This window comes from Pelodiscus sinensis, chromosome 3 (genome assembly GCF_052426305.1).
Source record: "Pelodiscus sinensis isolate ZL-2025 chromosome 3, ASM5242630v1, whole genome shotgun sequence".
Classification (NCBI taxonomy): domain Eukaryota; kingdom Metazoa; phylum Chordata; order Testudines; family Trionychidae; genus Pelodiscus; species Pelodiscus sinensis.
The window spans coordinates 46210076-46225284 of record NC_143054.1 but is presented as its reverse complement, the minus strand read 5'-3'; the positions used below and the strand labels follow the sequence as shown (position 1 = coordinate 46225284).

Genomic DNA, 15209 nt, shown 5'->3' with positions numbered 1-15209 from the left:
AATTCAAAATGATCTGGACAAATAGGAGAAATGGTCTGAGGTAAACAGGATGAAGTTTAATAAAGGCAAATGCAAAGTGCTCCATTTAGGAAGGAACAATCAGTTTCACACATACAGAATGGGAAGCGACTGTCTAGGAAGGAGTACAGCGGAAAGGGATCTAGGGGCTATAGTGGAACACAAGCTAAATATGACCAAACAGTGTGACACTGTTGCAAAAAAAGCAAACATGATTCTGGGATGCATTAACAGGTGTGAGCAAGACACAAGAAGTCATTCTTCCGCTCTACTCTGTGCTGGTTAGGCCTCAGTTGGAGTATTGTGTCCAGTTCTGGGCACCGCATTTCAAGAAAGATGTGGAGAAATTGGAGAAGGTCCAGAGAAGAGCAACAAGAATGATTAAAGGTCTAGAGAACATGACCTATGAAGGAAGGCTGAAAGAATTGGGTTTGTTTAGTTTAGAAAAGAGAAGACTGAGGGGGGACATGATAGCAGTTTTCAGATATCTAAAAGGGTGTCATGAGGAGGAAGAAAATTTGTTCATCTTGGCCTCTGAGGAGAGAACAAGAAGCAATGGGCTTAAGCTGCAGCAAGGGAGGTTTAGGCTGGACATTAGGAAAAAGTTCCTGACTGTCAGGGTGGTCAAACACTGGAATAAATTGCCTAGGGAGATTGTGGAATCTCCATCTCTGGAGATATTTAAGAGTAGGTTAGATAAATGTCTATCAGAGATGGTTTAGACAGTACTTGGTCCTGCCATGAGGGCAGGGGACTGGACTCGATGATCTCTCGAGGTCCCTTCCTGTCTTAGTATTCTATGATTCTATGAAACAAACATTGCATTTGTCTTTTATATCATAGGGTTTTAGACCAAGTCCTCGTCATGCTAGAAGACGTGTAGCATCTCGCCTTGAAGAAACACAGCCTCTAGCAGAAGTACATCACTTGAGTGAACAAGAAACTTCTGTAAGGAAAAGAAAAATCAAGAAAAACAGCAGAGTTCAGCCAGAATTTTACCATTCTATTCAAGTCACACCAACTCGAAAACCTGTGAGTATCCTACTCCTGTAAAATAATGATACTGAAAATATTAGATTGAAGCATGGAGTATAATTTTATTTTGTGTGATACATGTGGGCATTGCTCTGTTCATCAATTCAGAAAATCCCCAAATCTCATGGCCAACAGTTGCACCTATACATGTATTAACGTTTTTTATGCTGATGCTTAGCTTAATTTTTTAACCCCACTATGAAGGTCTGTATAGATGTATGTATGCATTTATTTAATTTACCTGCATTTTTTGACACACAACACATATTCTGATGAAATGCTTCACAGGATTAGACCTGTCAAAGATTCTAAATACTATGATGAAATTTTTCTTAGTCTCAACACCAGGTGTGTGTGTGTGTGTGTGTGTGTGTGTGTATATAATATATATATATATATATATATATATATATATATATATATATATATATATATAAAAATCATGAGTAAAACCCACTTCATCAAATGAATTAGAGTGGAAATAAAAGAAACCAAGACATAGATATAGACATAGATATAGACATAGATATATAAAAACAGCAGAAGTAGTACCTGTCAGTTGTAGAACCCATGTTAATGAGGCTGAGTGGGCTGGATGTATCCCATACATAGTTTTGATGTTGAAATGTAGATGTGGAAATTTCTCCTACCTTTAACATCTACATTTTCACATCAAAACCTCTGTATGATAGAGATGCAGCAGCGTGGGGTGTTAGCCAGCTCCCTGGGAGTTGGTGAGCACCCGGAGCACAGAGGCAGCAGTGCGGAATGGCAGCCAGCTCCCACCTGCCACCCAGCTTCCGGGGAGCTGGCTGCCACCTCTGCGCTGCTGGCTCTGACGTGGAGCTGGCAGCCCGAGTTGTCAGTTGGTTCTCCAGGAGCCCGAGGCTTATTGGTTAATTGTTTAAATCAGTGTTTCTTAAACTGTGTTCCGTGGCATACCGGTGTACGGCAAGGAAGTCGGAGATGTACTGCGGAAAAGAGTCTTCAAAATGGCCACCTTAAAAGGGCAATCCCTGCTCTTCTCTTCTGCCCTGCCGTATTTGTGCACAAGACACCCAGCACAGCCTGTGGCAACTGCGTGAGTCCCCTCCCACATACATCCACCCAGCTGTACTGATGATGCTGGCGGAGAGCCCTGTGGCAGCCAGCTGAGAGCGGTTGGCCGCAGTAGGAACAGAGACTGTCCATCCCTTCACAAGGGCTCCTCACTAGCGGTGCGAGGCTGTGGTTGATCAGGAGGCTTTGTGTTTTCTGCGTTGTCTGCGAGCCTACCATGTGAAGGCGGGGAACCTCTGCACTGCGAGCTGCATCCGGCCACCAAACAATTTCATCCGTTCCTCAGGAGCTGCTTTAGAAACTTCACCCAGCCTCCCCTGCAGCATGGCCGGATGCTTCCAGTTCCTCTCCTGCACCTGGGAGAGCCCTGTGCAGATCTGGGGGGAGGGAGAAGCTTCATGTGCTGGAGCGCTGCGACGTTTCCCTGAGGTGTCAGTGAAAAAGGCTGGAGCTGCTTTCCGGCCTCCGGCAGCTGCAGAGGCTGCCAGCAAAATTCCTTTTGCTGGTAAGGAGAAGTGCGGGACCAGGGGAGTGGGAGGGAGAAACTGAAGGGGAGGGGGGATCTGTTCCCAGAGTAGGAGGGAAGGGAAGCCCCAAAACCCTTTCCCTGCATGGGGTGCCTTTAGGGAGGAAGGGGTGGCCCTCTGCTGGGCAAGCCCCAGAACTCCTTCCCTGTACAGTTTGGCCCCAACCACACAGTGCCAGCTATGCCTTAACAGTTAAGGAGGCATGCAGGACCTGAGGGAAGGGGGGTGGGTAGGAATCACCTCCCCCCCCTCAGTCCCTTCCCTGCAAAAAGCAAACTCAGCCATCACACTAAAATTCTAAATAAAAAAAGAACAGTATACTACATCAAGGTGCTTTGTGGAATTTGTGTGTGTGTGTGTGTGTGTTTTCCCACTTTTGTGTGGCCTCCAACTAATATCTCTGTGGATTAGCAGCCACTGATGCAAAAAAAGGCTCCCTACCACAATGTAAAGCATCCTCTGAGCTGCTGCCAGTAGCAGTTAAATGACATGTGATGCTTCTCCCCTTAAAGACACTTCTAGAGCTGACTAGCTGTGCCTGCTGCATCAGTGACCAGATTGCATAAAAGCAGAGTTTTAGGATAACAAACCTATCAAGAGATGGGCCAGAATTAACACACAGCTGCAAGCAGAGGACTAACTGCATACGTGAGCTAAAGCATTGTTTCTTAAACTGTGAATCCTTTTTTTTTCTCCACAAAAAAAACCACTTGGTGTTCCGCATAAAAAAATATTATCGTTTGGTATTCCTCCATCTTAAAAAGTTTAAGAAACATTGGTTTAAATTATTATAATTTTACATTCCTAGTCCTGACACCTATCTTCCATCTAACCCTGGGGGAAGAGAGGGTAGCTGATGTGGCTCCATGTGCAGCATGCTGTCTTTTGTGAATTTCCCTCTATTTGTTGTATAGGGATCCTGAACACTTAATTTGGGCTTTGTGAAGCTCAGTGATTTTCTAGACTCCTAAAAGTTAAGTGCTGTGATGTTAAGTGTCACAATTCCTAAGTCCCTGTGTGAATCTAACCTCAGCCCAACCTCCAACACAATGTTGTAATGTAATAAGCTTCTCTTTTGATGTAAGATAAACAACAACTTTTGTGTCTGTTAGAGAAGAAAGAGGCAACCCAGGAGCAGATGGGGTAAACAGAGTACTTTATTGCTGATGGACCTTTATCTCGAAATCCCCAACAACTTTCAGAGTGGCAATGATTTGGTACCAGTTACACTCCTTTATCCATTTTAGTATGTTAATACTCACATCTATCACTACTTTCCAGAAACCCTTATTTAGCAATGTTAACTCCCATACACTGATTATTAATAAGCAGGTGATGAATACAATGATACACATCCCGGTTTGTTATTTACTGGTTTTTAGTTGAATCAGCATTACATACTGTCTTAATCAGCATTTTACAGGGAGCAGGAAAGAGCTCTGACCCTGAAAGTATTTTTACAGAGCAAGTGAAAAGTCACAACAAGATACTGTTCAGTGCAACTGTCTTTGCAAGGAGAAAGGGGAAAATATGCTTAAAGGGCAATGCCTGCTGTGGTTGGACCCCTTACCACTATTCCAGACCCCTGTTAATTTTTACATGTCCCAAAAAAGTTGAGTGTCATCTATAATGGTAGCAGTATTATGCTGTGGAGACATCCCCTAAAGGTGTATTATCTTAGACAGGCTTTGCACCTTGGAAAACAAACATATATTTTACTGACGCAGGCATTTAGTGAGGCTTTGGACAGACTGTAGAAGTCTTGGAGAAATGGGACATCATTCTCAGGTAGTATAAACTGGCATAGCTCCAAGTAAGTCAATAGAACTATGATAAATGTACAGCTCCTTAGAATATGGCCTGTGATAGACAAGTTTTTAAAAATGTAGGTACCTAACTAAGTGGCCTGATTGTTAAGATGATGAAGATCATGCAAGAAGATGCAAAAGCCTGACTGCTACTGTAGATTCACTTCTCTTGGAAAAGTCTTTTTCTTGGTTATTTCATTTGGGTTTCAGAATCTTTGTTTTCAGTTACAAGGGCTACATCTACACTACGAGTTTTCTTGGCAAAAAATATGCTAATGGACTCATTTTTATGAGTCGCAGTCTCATTTGCATATTTTCTGCCATGCCGTTTTGTGCAAAAACAAGCAGTGTGGACATATGTTTTTTGCGCAAAAACCCCTTTTTCCGCAAGATCGGTAAACCTCCTTTTTTGAGGCATAAGGATCTTGTGGGAAAAGGGTTTTTTTGTGCAAAAAGAAAATGTCCACACAGCTTGTTTTTGCATAAAAACCTCAGCGCAAAAACAGATTGGCAGAAAATATGCAAATTAGATCACGATTCATGCAAATGAGTCCCTCATTAACATATTTTTTGCTGAGGAAATTCGTAGTGTAGACGTAGCCACAGGGTTTTATGAACATTAACTACACTTTTAATGTTGGTATAACCCAACCTGTGATTAAAAACATTTTAAAAGCTTTAAATTGGAAGTTGATATTTGCTTCTTTGTTGGCATGTATCCAAGACAGTGGCTTGAGTTCCCATAAAGAGATTTCATGGCTACTGTACTATGGAGCCAGCAGGATGTGCAGGTTTCTCAAATCATGGTTTCATCTACATCGGGGTTGGAAATGTATGGCACGCATGCCATTTTTCAGTGGGATGAGGTCTCGCCCCTCCTCTCTGCCCCCTGCAGCAGGAAGCCTGCACAGTCATTTGAGTCTCAGATGGCCATAGCAGACAGGGAGTTCAGCTGATTGGTGGGGGGCGGGGTGTTGTCAAGCAGCTGCTAAAAGGAGCTGCTCAGTGCTTGAAATGGAGCAGCAAAATAAAGAGATGTTAATGACTTCGATTTACAAACACCTAAAGAGACAGATGCCTAATGGGTATTGCATTTATTTTCATTTGACTTTTAGTGGGAGTTAGACATCTGGGGTTTTCTGGCGTGCAAAGCAGGTTAGGCATGTATCTGCCTCTTCAGGCACCCAAATACCTCTGTATATCTGGCTCTAGATCTAGAAAACAAAGCTAAAGGCTCTTATGGGAATTGTCAACAAAAGCATAACTCATAATTTTCCCCTGTGTTACCAGAACTGACTGAAATATGATGACCTATTTTCACAGAGGGGGAAAAACAAAATATTAACTTATGAATTTGTTTTCATTTCAAGGTGTGCCAAATGGACCCATTTTTAAGTTTTCCCCTTTTTCAAAATGTCCTACGTCTTTTTTTATTTCCCTCCGTCCCCCAAAGAAATAAGTGAAATTTTTTTCTTTACAAAAGCCCCTCCAAAAACTGATGCTAACTAGTTATAAAAACTTTGAAGTTTGAATTAGTGAAAAGGCATGACATTTTTTACACAAGAGGAACCATTTTGCCAATGTCAACAATTTGGAATGAACTACAAATAGTCTTGCAGCACCTTAGAGACTAACAAAACATGTAGATGGTATCATGTGCTTTCGTGAGCACAGTTCACTTCTTCAGATGACTGGAGTTGTTAAAGGTCCAGTTTCTAAATAAATAGGGGATGGCAGGGGGAGAAGGAAAAAAAAGAAAAAACGGGGAAAGAAATAGTCAATTAGTGTCCATGATACATGAAGCTGATAGAGAAGGTGCTAATTGTTCTTAAGTACCCATTAGGGTTTTTTTAACATCATTAGGATGTGGAATGTAGCGGGCCATCCAGCCAATATCTTTATTCATACCTCTGTGATAGGAATCAAACTTCTAAAATAAGTTCTAAGGCTTCCATGTTGAGCTGGCTTGTGGAATTGGCCTGAACAAATATGGTAACTTTGAGATCCATTAATGAGTGCCAAGCAAGTTAAAATGGACACAAATCTGATATCTGAAAAGGCTACACACAGAAACCTATTGGGGTAATGCTGAGCCATGTTTAGCTCTGCTTGTTCCCCATGTGCTGGATCTGAGGGAGCCTTGGGGCTTTCTCTCCCCCGCTGGTGTTCCAGTCTTGTGGAGGGCCATGAGACTGTAGTGCCAGCGCTGGCTCCCTGCTGCAGAGGGAGCAACAGAGGGCTGAATTGGGGTTCCCAAAGAGCCATATCTGGCTCCCTAGAAAGCCATATCTGGCTCGCAAGCTCTAGGTTGCTGACCCCTGCTCCAATTGATTAATTCTTCCCTGTTTTTCTATTTTTTTCTTTGTGGGCTGTGCCCACGAAAGCTCATGATACCATCTACATGTGGTGTTAGTCTCTAAAGTGCCACAATATTATTTGTTGTTTTTTAAGTTTTTCGAATAACAAACTAACTCAGCTACTCCTCCGAAGAGTTTGGGAGGAGACAGTTTTGTTTTAGAAAAGAGACCTTTCCTGCTCTTTAAAAGGAAAAAAAAAGCTTTAAAAATTTCAGCCAGTTCAATGATGCTCTCAAACACTTGGGTGCATCGTCAGCTCCCCTTAGTGCTACCAGGAAATGTGTGCGCTCCGACCCTTACAGCAGCAAATTTTTAACTGCAGTGCAGACCTACCCTCAGCGCACTAACTCAGCTAAAGTTAGTGTGTGTATGTCTTCTTGGCTACGTCTAGACTGTAGAGTTTTACTGGAAAAATATACACAAACTTTGAACCTCAATTGGAGTATCTTTTTCTGCTTTTTTTTTTTTTTTGGAAGAGGCTTTTCCAAAATTTGGCACGTCTACATGGGGCCAAATTTCAGAAAAAACTGCTCTTTTGGAATATCCCTTACTCCTCTCATCGAGAGGAATACAGGGACTGTCGAAAGAACGTGCTCGCTTTTTTGAAAACTGTTCTGAAAAAGCGGACGCATTCCCTGGACACATCAGAGCTTTTCTGGGATACCTCTGGTACCCTGGAAAAACTCAGCAGTCTAGTTATAGCCCTTGAGCTGTAACTTACACCTCCAGCTGTAGTGTAGATGTGCCCATAGGAGCTTACCTGAGCTCACTCAAGAAGTCTGTGATGGAGCCAAGAATTAAGCCTGTGTATCCCAAAGTAAGAAAGAAAATGATTCTATTAACAGATTTTTTTTGGAGTGTTGAAGATATCTAAAACTCTGATCTTAATTATTTTAACATCCTGTGTAATTAAAATGGTAAGATCTGCATCTTAATTTATTTATTAATGAAGCTGCTGTAAGTAGGACTATTATTGACTTTAAAAAGTATCAATGGCACACAAATCCATAAATAGAAGTGAAAAAGTTAAATCTCAGCACGCCACTTTTGAAAGGCTTCTGATCCCTGATCTACATCATCGGACACTTCCCCAAAGATGCATCTCGGCTTCTACAGGTAATACAAAGGAAGTGCATACAAAGATGTGTGAGTCACATAAAACTAATCAAGCAGTTACATTTAACATCTAAATGCATTGAAACATAATTAAAAACACGTTTTATATTTGTCATAGGATAATTACAAGACCAAATACTGTGCTAAGGATGCTACACACATAGTTTAGGCAATGATCCTCCAAACTCTTAAGTGTGTGTAGAAATGTATTGATGTGAAGTGCTTGTTGAACATCAGTGGGACTGCTCAGAACAGCAAAGTTATGTACATGTTCAAGGATTGGAGCCTAAACGGAAGCTCACACTAATGATGTTAAAATGCAGTTAATTGACTAGTTGATGGAATTTCCGTTGACTAGTCAATAGGCACTTCCGCATTTCTCCTTTGAAATGTACAGGAGCCCCTACTGGGGCTCCTGTACATTTCAAGGGAGGAATGCAGAAGTGCGTGTACAGCCTGGGGCAGCGGGAAGTCCTGCTGACTCCAGGATGCCTGCAGGTGCTTTCTTTGAATTGCACAAGAGCCCTCAGCAGGGACTCCTGGGCTCTCCGCGGCATTTCCTGGGGAGCCCACGGTCAGATGGGGAGTCCCCAGCTGACCTCCGGCTCCCTGCAGCTGCCCCTTTGAATTGCGCAGATGCATGGCTCAAAGGGACAGCCGCCACGGATCAGCTGTTGGCATATGTCCCTTTAAACCATACATCCGCGTCATTCAAAGGGGCAGCTGCCTGGAGCCCGGGGTCAGCTGGGGAGTCCCCAGTTGATCCTGAGCTCCCCGCGGTATTTCCCAGGAACCCGGGGTCAGATGGGGCTGCCCCGGGACTCCAGGCAGCTGCCACTTTGAATTGTGCAGATCTGTGGTTTAAAGGGACAGCCGCCGAACAGCTGATCTGTGGATCAGCTGTGTGGCAGCTGTCCCTTTGAGCCATGCATTTATGTGATTCAAAGGGGCAACTGCGTGGATCCCAGGGCTCCCTGGGAAATGCCACGGGTAGCCCGGGATCAGCTGGGGAGTAGCCCACTGACCCCGAGCTCCTAGCATCATGCAGCGTAGCATGGAGTCCAGGGTCAGCGGAGGACTCTGAGTCCACCGCTGACCCCAGGCTCCATGACTTTGAAATGCACAAGAGCCTGCACTGGGGACTCTTGTGCATTTCAGAGAAGGCACCCGCATGCAGCCTGGAGTCAGCGGGACTTCCCGCTGGCCCCAGCCTGTACACGGAGTTCCGAATTCCTCCAGTGGGGGCTCTTGTACATTTCAAAGGAGGAATGTGCAAGTGCCTATCGACTTGTCGACTAGTTAAAAGACTATCCGATAAACAAATACTTATTGGATTGTTGACTAGTTGACTAGTCTTTAACATCCTTAGTTCATGCCCAAAGAATATTAATGATCCAGCAAGGATCCTGACAGCAAAATTCACCCACCTATGGGGTCTGTAGAACCATGAGCTGTAAATGCACGTCTTTATACAGTTGTCCTATGGTTTTATTTGTATATGTAAATTCAAAGATGTACAACAAAAACCTTTGAAGATAATACAAGAGGACAAAAAATGTGGAGTTTTTAAGCATATTGTTTGATATCAGGAAATTTATGGAAGAGTATACAACTGACTTGTATTTAATTTATTCACATATTGCAATCTTATTACGTTGTAAAAGTTGGCACCTATTTGAATTTTGAAAATCTGGCCCCATGTGCTTCATCCAAAGATCCCCCTTGACTTCAAAGAGTATTGGATCAGCCACTAAGACCCCTGTGTAATTACTGAGAGGCTGGTAATGTCAATTATTAGGTTTTCTTTCTCAAAATCTCTTTTCCTGACACTCTGTTTGCTCCAAGACTTTTGTTTTCCTGCTGCTCTGCCAAAGCTGGTAACCTCTTTCCTTGTTGTTTGTTCCTGACTTCCTCTCCAGCTGCTGTTTCCTTTCCACTCTGGAGTTCATTTATTGCTACTGTAACTATTTCTCTGACATTCTTACTGTTTTATACATTTTCCTACCTTAGCTCATCTCTTACTCATTGGCCATTTTAATTTTTTGAAGGAACCTTTTGTTTTAAATTCACATGACTATGGACTTTACTTGTCCAGGACTGTGGCACTTTCTAGATATTTTGTATTACTTTTTTTAATAAAAAAGAACTAAAACCTTAACAACAACAACAAAAATCACATTTTGATTTCAGATTTAAAACGATAATTTATGGTCATGTAAGGCCCTTCCAGTAAATGCGTTCCGTGGATAGGATATCAAAGCCACAAAATGTAATGAAATAATAATATGTTATACAGCTAAGGGGGAGGGTTCTGATCTCAATTTCATGAATAATACATTTGGAGTAACTAATGGCTCCTTATCACTGGGCCCTACTCTACTAATGCAGTATTCTATTAACCCCTTTTGAGGTCAGTAGTATTATCTGTATGTTGTGGTAGGACAATTAGGCTGTGTAGACTGCAAGCTTCTTCGGAAGGTTTTCTGGAAGAGATCTCCCGGAAAATCTTTTTTTGAAAGAGAGCATCTACCCAGCAAAAACGCAACAAAAAAGTGATTTGCTTTTTCGAAAGTTAGTGTCCCCATTTATTGGACACTATCTCGCATTTCAGATGTGATTACTGTGGATGGAGTGGCCCCCAGGGCACCTGTGCTTTGTCCTGGAGGCCTCTTCTTTAGAAAAAACACTCTCTTCTGCATCCACACATGCCTTTTTCCGAAAAATCATTTTTGGAAAAAGGCTTCTTCCTCGTAGAAAGAGGTTTACCACTGTGAGAAAAATCCCTCTGTTCTTTCAACTTTCTGTCGAAAGAACGCAATAGCAGTGTGGATGTAAATGTAGTTTTTCCAGAAAAAATGGCTGTTTTTCCAGAAAAACTCTGCAGTATATACATATGTTTTCCTTAAATGAAGCACACGAGATCTTTCATAGGGGAAAAGGCAGTACGCCGCATTTATTGAGAATACAACAGTTGCATATGCTTTTCAGTCACTCGCACACACAAACACTATACACACACAGTCCTGCCAGACTATGTTATAGTTACCAGTCCAGAGTCTGGATCAATCTAGTGGCTAGCCAGATCGATCACAGAGGGAGATCAGGGGCTTAATCAGTCGCACGATCCGATGCTCCTCTGGAGTTCATGGCAAGACGAACCCAAAGTTCCATAGCAAGGCACCCTGCTTTTATAATCCTTTTTCTCTGTTGAAGTCTATGGATTTTGCTTTGTCAGTCTGTGACCAGTGTGTTACCTTGTTGATGTTAATCATTCCCAAAACATCTCCAAGAGGCTCATCCTGTCCTAGATTGTTAATCAGTTGTTTTTAGGGATGCCTTCACCTTTAGAGCCGTCAATCTGCCAATCTGATCAATTCTTGACCGTGGGTACGCACCGATGGTTTCATATATCTCTTCGCAGTCTGTCTTTTACAGTTTGTCTTCACCCTGCATTCTCCCCCTTCTCTCTTGACCATCTGGCTCTAACAATGACCTTCACACCGTATCTCATTCATACAGACAGTCTTTCATAGATACAAACAGCAAAGTTTTATATTGAACAAAAGCAAACAGCATTGTAAATTGCCTTACTAAATTTTGTAATTAAAACAATTCACACTGAAGACTTGGGCCTTCAACACTCCTCTAATCTCATTGACATAGATACAATATGAGATCCTGTCTCTTTACATACTAAACTTTGAAAAAAATATATCTATATCTTACTAACGGGCTTAGTTTAATAACAAATTAAATGTGATAATATGTTACCTTACATTGCTTTATTATTAATCCTAAAATACAAATATAAAAAGAATAAAACTTTCAATTCCAACACATACCCTTAGATATCAATAGAGTTACTCCACATTTACAGTGGTGGAACTGAAATCAGAATCCAACCCATACTGTCTTTTATGCATAATAGCCTTAGTTAATCCCACACCTGTGAATAATGGAGGGAAGTACAAATGAAAATGTTTTTTTCCTCAGGAAGTAAACTTATTCCTTAGTTTCCATGGCTGTCTTTATTACTTTTCCTTCCAATTACAATAATGTATTTACTAAAAATGTGATGAAAATTTCAGCTGGAATTAACTGTGTATGACCTAAGATGCTGAAATAGTGCCAGACTGTCTCGCCCAAAGTTCCTTACCTTCAGTCTAATAATAACTATGGGATTAAGGCTGCAGTGTGTGCTGCAGGGCATGACCTTGCACTTCTGTCATTAATTTGTTCCTCCATAGGTACTTCAGTCTCCAAAAGAGAGAACTGGTTGCATTTTGACCCCTGTTACATTTCTGAAAGTTGCAGAGTAGGGTTTCATCTGAGTTGCACAGCTTTGAATCCATACCACTGAGTGACATAGTTATACTCACATGTTTGTAGTGTAGACCGAGGCTCAGATAAGGATCTGCATAGGAATAAATTGACTACAATTCAAGAATAAGACAGAAATGATATTTGTTGGCAGTGGGAAGCATTTGCAATTGTAGGCAGAGATGGTGCGTGCACCATCTGTTTATAGTGTATGTGTGCCTTTTTGAAAAATGGTTCACATCTTTGGGGTTTTATGCAATCACAAGTTCAGAATTTTTAGGTCCTTCCTCCATTGATATCTAAAGGATATTAATGTTGAAACTTAATAACCATAGATGAAATTAGTGTCATTTCTAACTAATAAGAACAGATTGACAGTTTATTGAGCGAATGTTTGCGAACAAACAGTACAAACAGTATGAAATACATTTTGATACAATTATAGAGGAGAGAATGGGTACATCCGGGAGCCGGTTTGGTATAGGGTAAGAGGGACACTTGCACCTGGAAGCCTGGTTGAATGGCTCATGGCGAAGCGTTTGGTGTAGCCCGCGAGTGGGGCCCGCTGGTGGGGGAGTGCCCCCATCCTCCAGAATATCATTCATGTCCCTTCAGTGGGGAGTGCAGAGGATAAGTGGATTCCATAGGGTGGGGGGGTGTGGGGGGGTTTGGAGCGTGGCTTATGAGGAGCCAGTAGAGAATAATGGGGAGTGTGTGGTGCCCCGGATGTAGTTGGAGAGTAGGGTGGTGGTGGGTTCTCTAGTGTATAGGTGGTTGGGTGGGGACGCTCATTCTGTATTAGGAGGACCAGTGATTTGGGTAAGCTGATATCTAGGCTCGAGAGGGTGAGCGTCCCACCGCGTATCTAGTTATAATATCTCTATTGGGGTGTTACGGGGGAGAGTGAATGTGGGATCTCCTGAGCAGGGGGAGCTTCAGGACCTTTGGGGTCTGACTCGCGTCAGGGATATTGTGGGTACGGGGGAAATGGTTGAGTGAGCCTGAGGGTAGTATGTATTTTGGGGACCGCACGGTGTGGGAGGGCTAGTGCTTCTTGGAGCTTCGGGTAATAAGAACAGATTGACATAATATAAATAATGTTTAAAGACACTTGATCTTAGCCAAAATTTTAGCACAAACATCCCCCAGATGCTTTTATTCCACCGTGCACAATCACCCCCTACTCTTTGCCAGGTGCTAAAAGATATGAATATTGTTTATCCACCTGCAAACCCTACAGTTTCTCGCTGGCAGTTCCTATAATGTAGTTAGGCAATTTCAACACAATATTATGCAAGTACATTGAAAAACAGAGTATTTAGGGGCCACTTAAAATAAACTGAATTTCATATTGAATTAACGTAGATGAGACTATATGAATGATTAATTTTCAGAAATAAAGGAGTTGCACAATATATGAAGGGCAAAAAAAGAGAAGGCTGGAGGAAATTCTATAGGAAGGAAATAAAGATGTCAATGCATAGTGAACCTCTCTATTCTAGAACTCTCTGGTCTGGCAATCTCCAGCATAATTTTAGTTAGCTGGATGTCCACTCATGATGGTTGTAACCAAGTTTCTTATAGTCCCATGAAGTTTGTTTACAATCACTAGTCCTGGCTCTCAGTGTTCTGTGTTGTTATTTAGCTCTAATTTACCCCTAAATCCCTTCTAAGAGCCTAGTAAGCAGTGGAATTGTTGGTAATGCTGCTAGACAGTATTGACCTCCTGTGATTCAGTTCGGAATCGGACAAGTCTAGAGGGTGCTGGTCTAGAGAGGTTCAACCTGTACATCAGAAGTGTACAAGCAACTTCAGAAAATGAATGGAGTAAGAAGTAAGAACAACACAATGCTAAGTGTTGCAGTGAAAAGCCATGGAGGAATACGCTCCAAAAAATAAAAACAACCCTCCCCTCTCCCAGTAATTCTGGATGCCACATTTCAAAAAGTTAGTTATAAGATGGTGAAAAAGGTGAAAGAAGGATGTGGAACTTATTTTAAATGAACACTTCAATATGAAGAAACTCCAAAAATGATGATAAGAAGCAAAAAAGCCAGCCCAAGATGACATAATATTTGATATATGCAACACTTAGGTGACAAAACCTTGAGGGTATGACTAAAAATTATGCAATAGCATGTGGAGGAAAAGGAAAATTACCTAGAGACTGGAAACATGCAGTCATGTTGCAGAGAGGAAACAAGGCAAGATGTGCTCAAGGCCTGAGGCATACAGACCAATTGCCCTCAAAGCACATGTAGGCAAAACTGGAAAAAACTGGGGATGAAATGATCAGAGGTCAGAATGTGACTGACCACATTGTACAAACAGAAACAAAACACAAAAAAGCTCGAGAACCAAAAAATACATGATAGTAACCATCTTGGACAGAGAAAAAGCTTATGATGTGTATGGAGAGAGGGACCGTGATATAAAGCTGTAACCATGGGTACTGTTCAAAGAATGTACAGATGGATATAGGATTTCATAAGCATAAGAACTATACAAGTCTGGGTCGGGAAGTCTTTTCCACTGTATAGGCCATTAAAAATGGAACTCAAAGGGAAGTGTATTTAAACTGACCCCTGTTAACATCATGAGTTAACACCTTACAAATGAGATGAGTGCAGGAATAGGCTTCACCTGATGTGCTGACTGTGACATATACACCTGTGAAAGGGCAGGGTGATAACGCTAATATATACTGATGGTTGGAAATTCAGTAGAGACTGGGTAGGACAAAATCTCAAAGTTCCTCATGAAAAGAAATTTATAATGGATCTTAATGAAAAGAAAGACTTTATAGAGACCATAATGAATAGCTATAAGAAAATATTTACACTGGAAGCCATCCTCCTTGATATAGACATAGAATTATATAATAAAATTAACCAAATTAACCAATTAACTGCTGGTCAGTTTCAGCAGCGGCTGAATCCCGAAGCCTGGGGCAAAGCAGCTGGGGTGCT

At 41.8% G+C, this 15209-nt stretch overlaps 1 protein-coding gene across 17 annotated transcripts in view; it reads left to right on the top strand.

Annotated features, from left to right (window-relative positions):
* The window catches only part of DST (dystonin), a 466993-nt gene that overhangs the window by 26921 nt on the left and 424863 nt on the right, over positions 1–15209 (top strand). For all 17 annotated transcript variants that reach the window (XM_006110983.5, XM_025182427.3, XM_075923642.2 and 14 more), the window contains exon 3: positions 862–1050. In XM_006110983.5, the coding sequence (XP_006111045.3) occupies positions 862–1050 (189 nt within the window). The remainder of the gene's footprint in view (positions 1–861; positions 1051–15209) is intronic.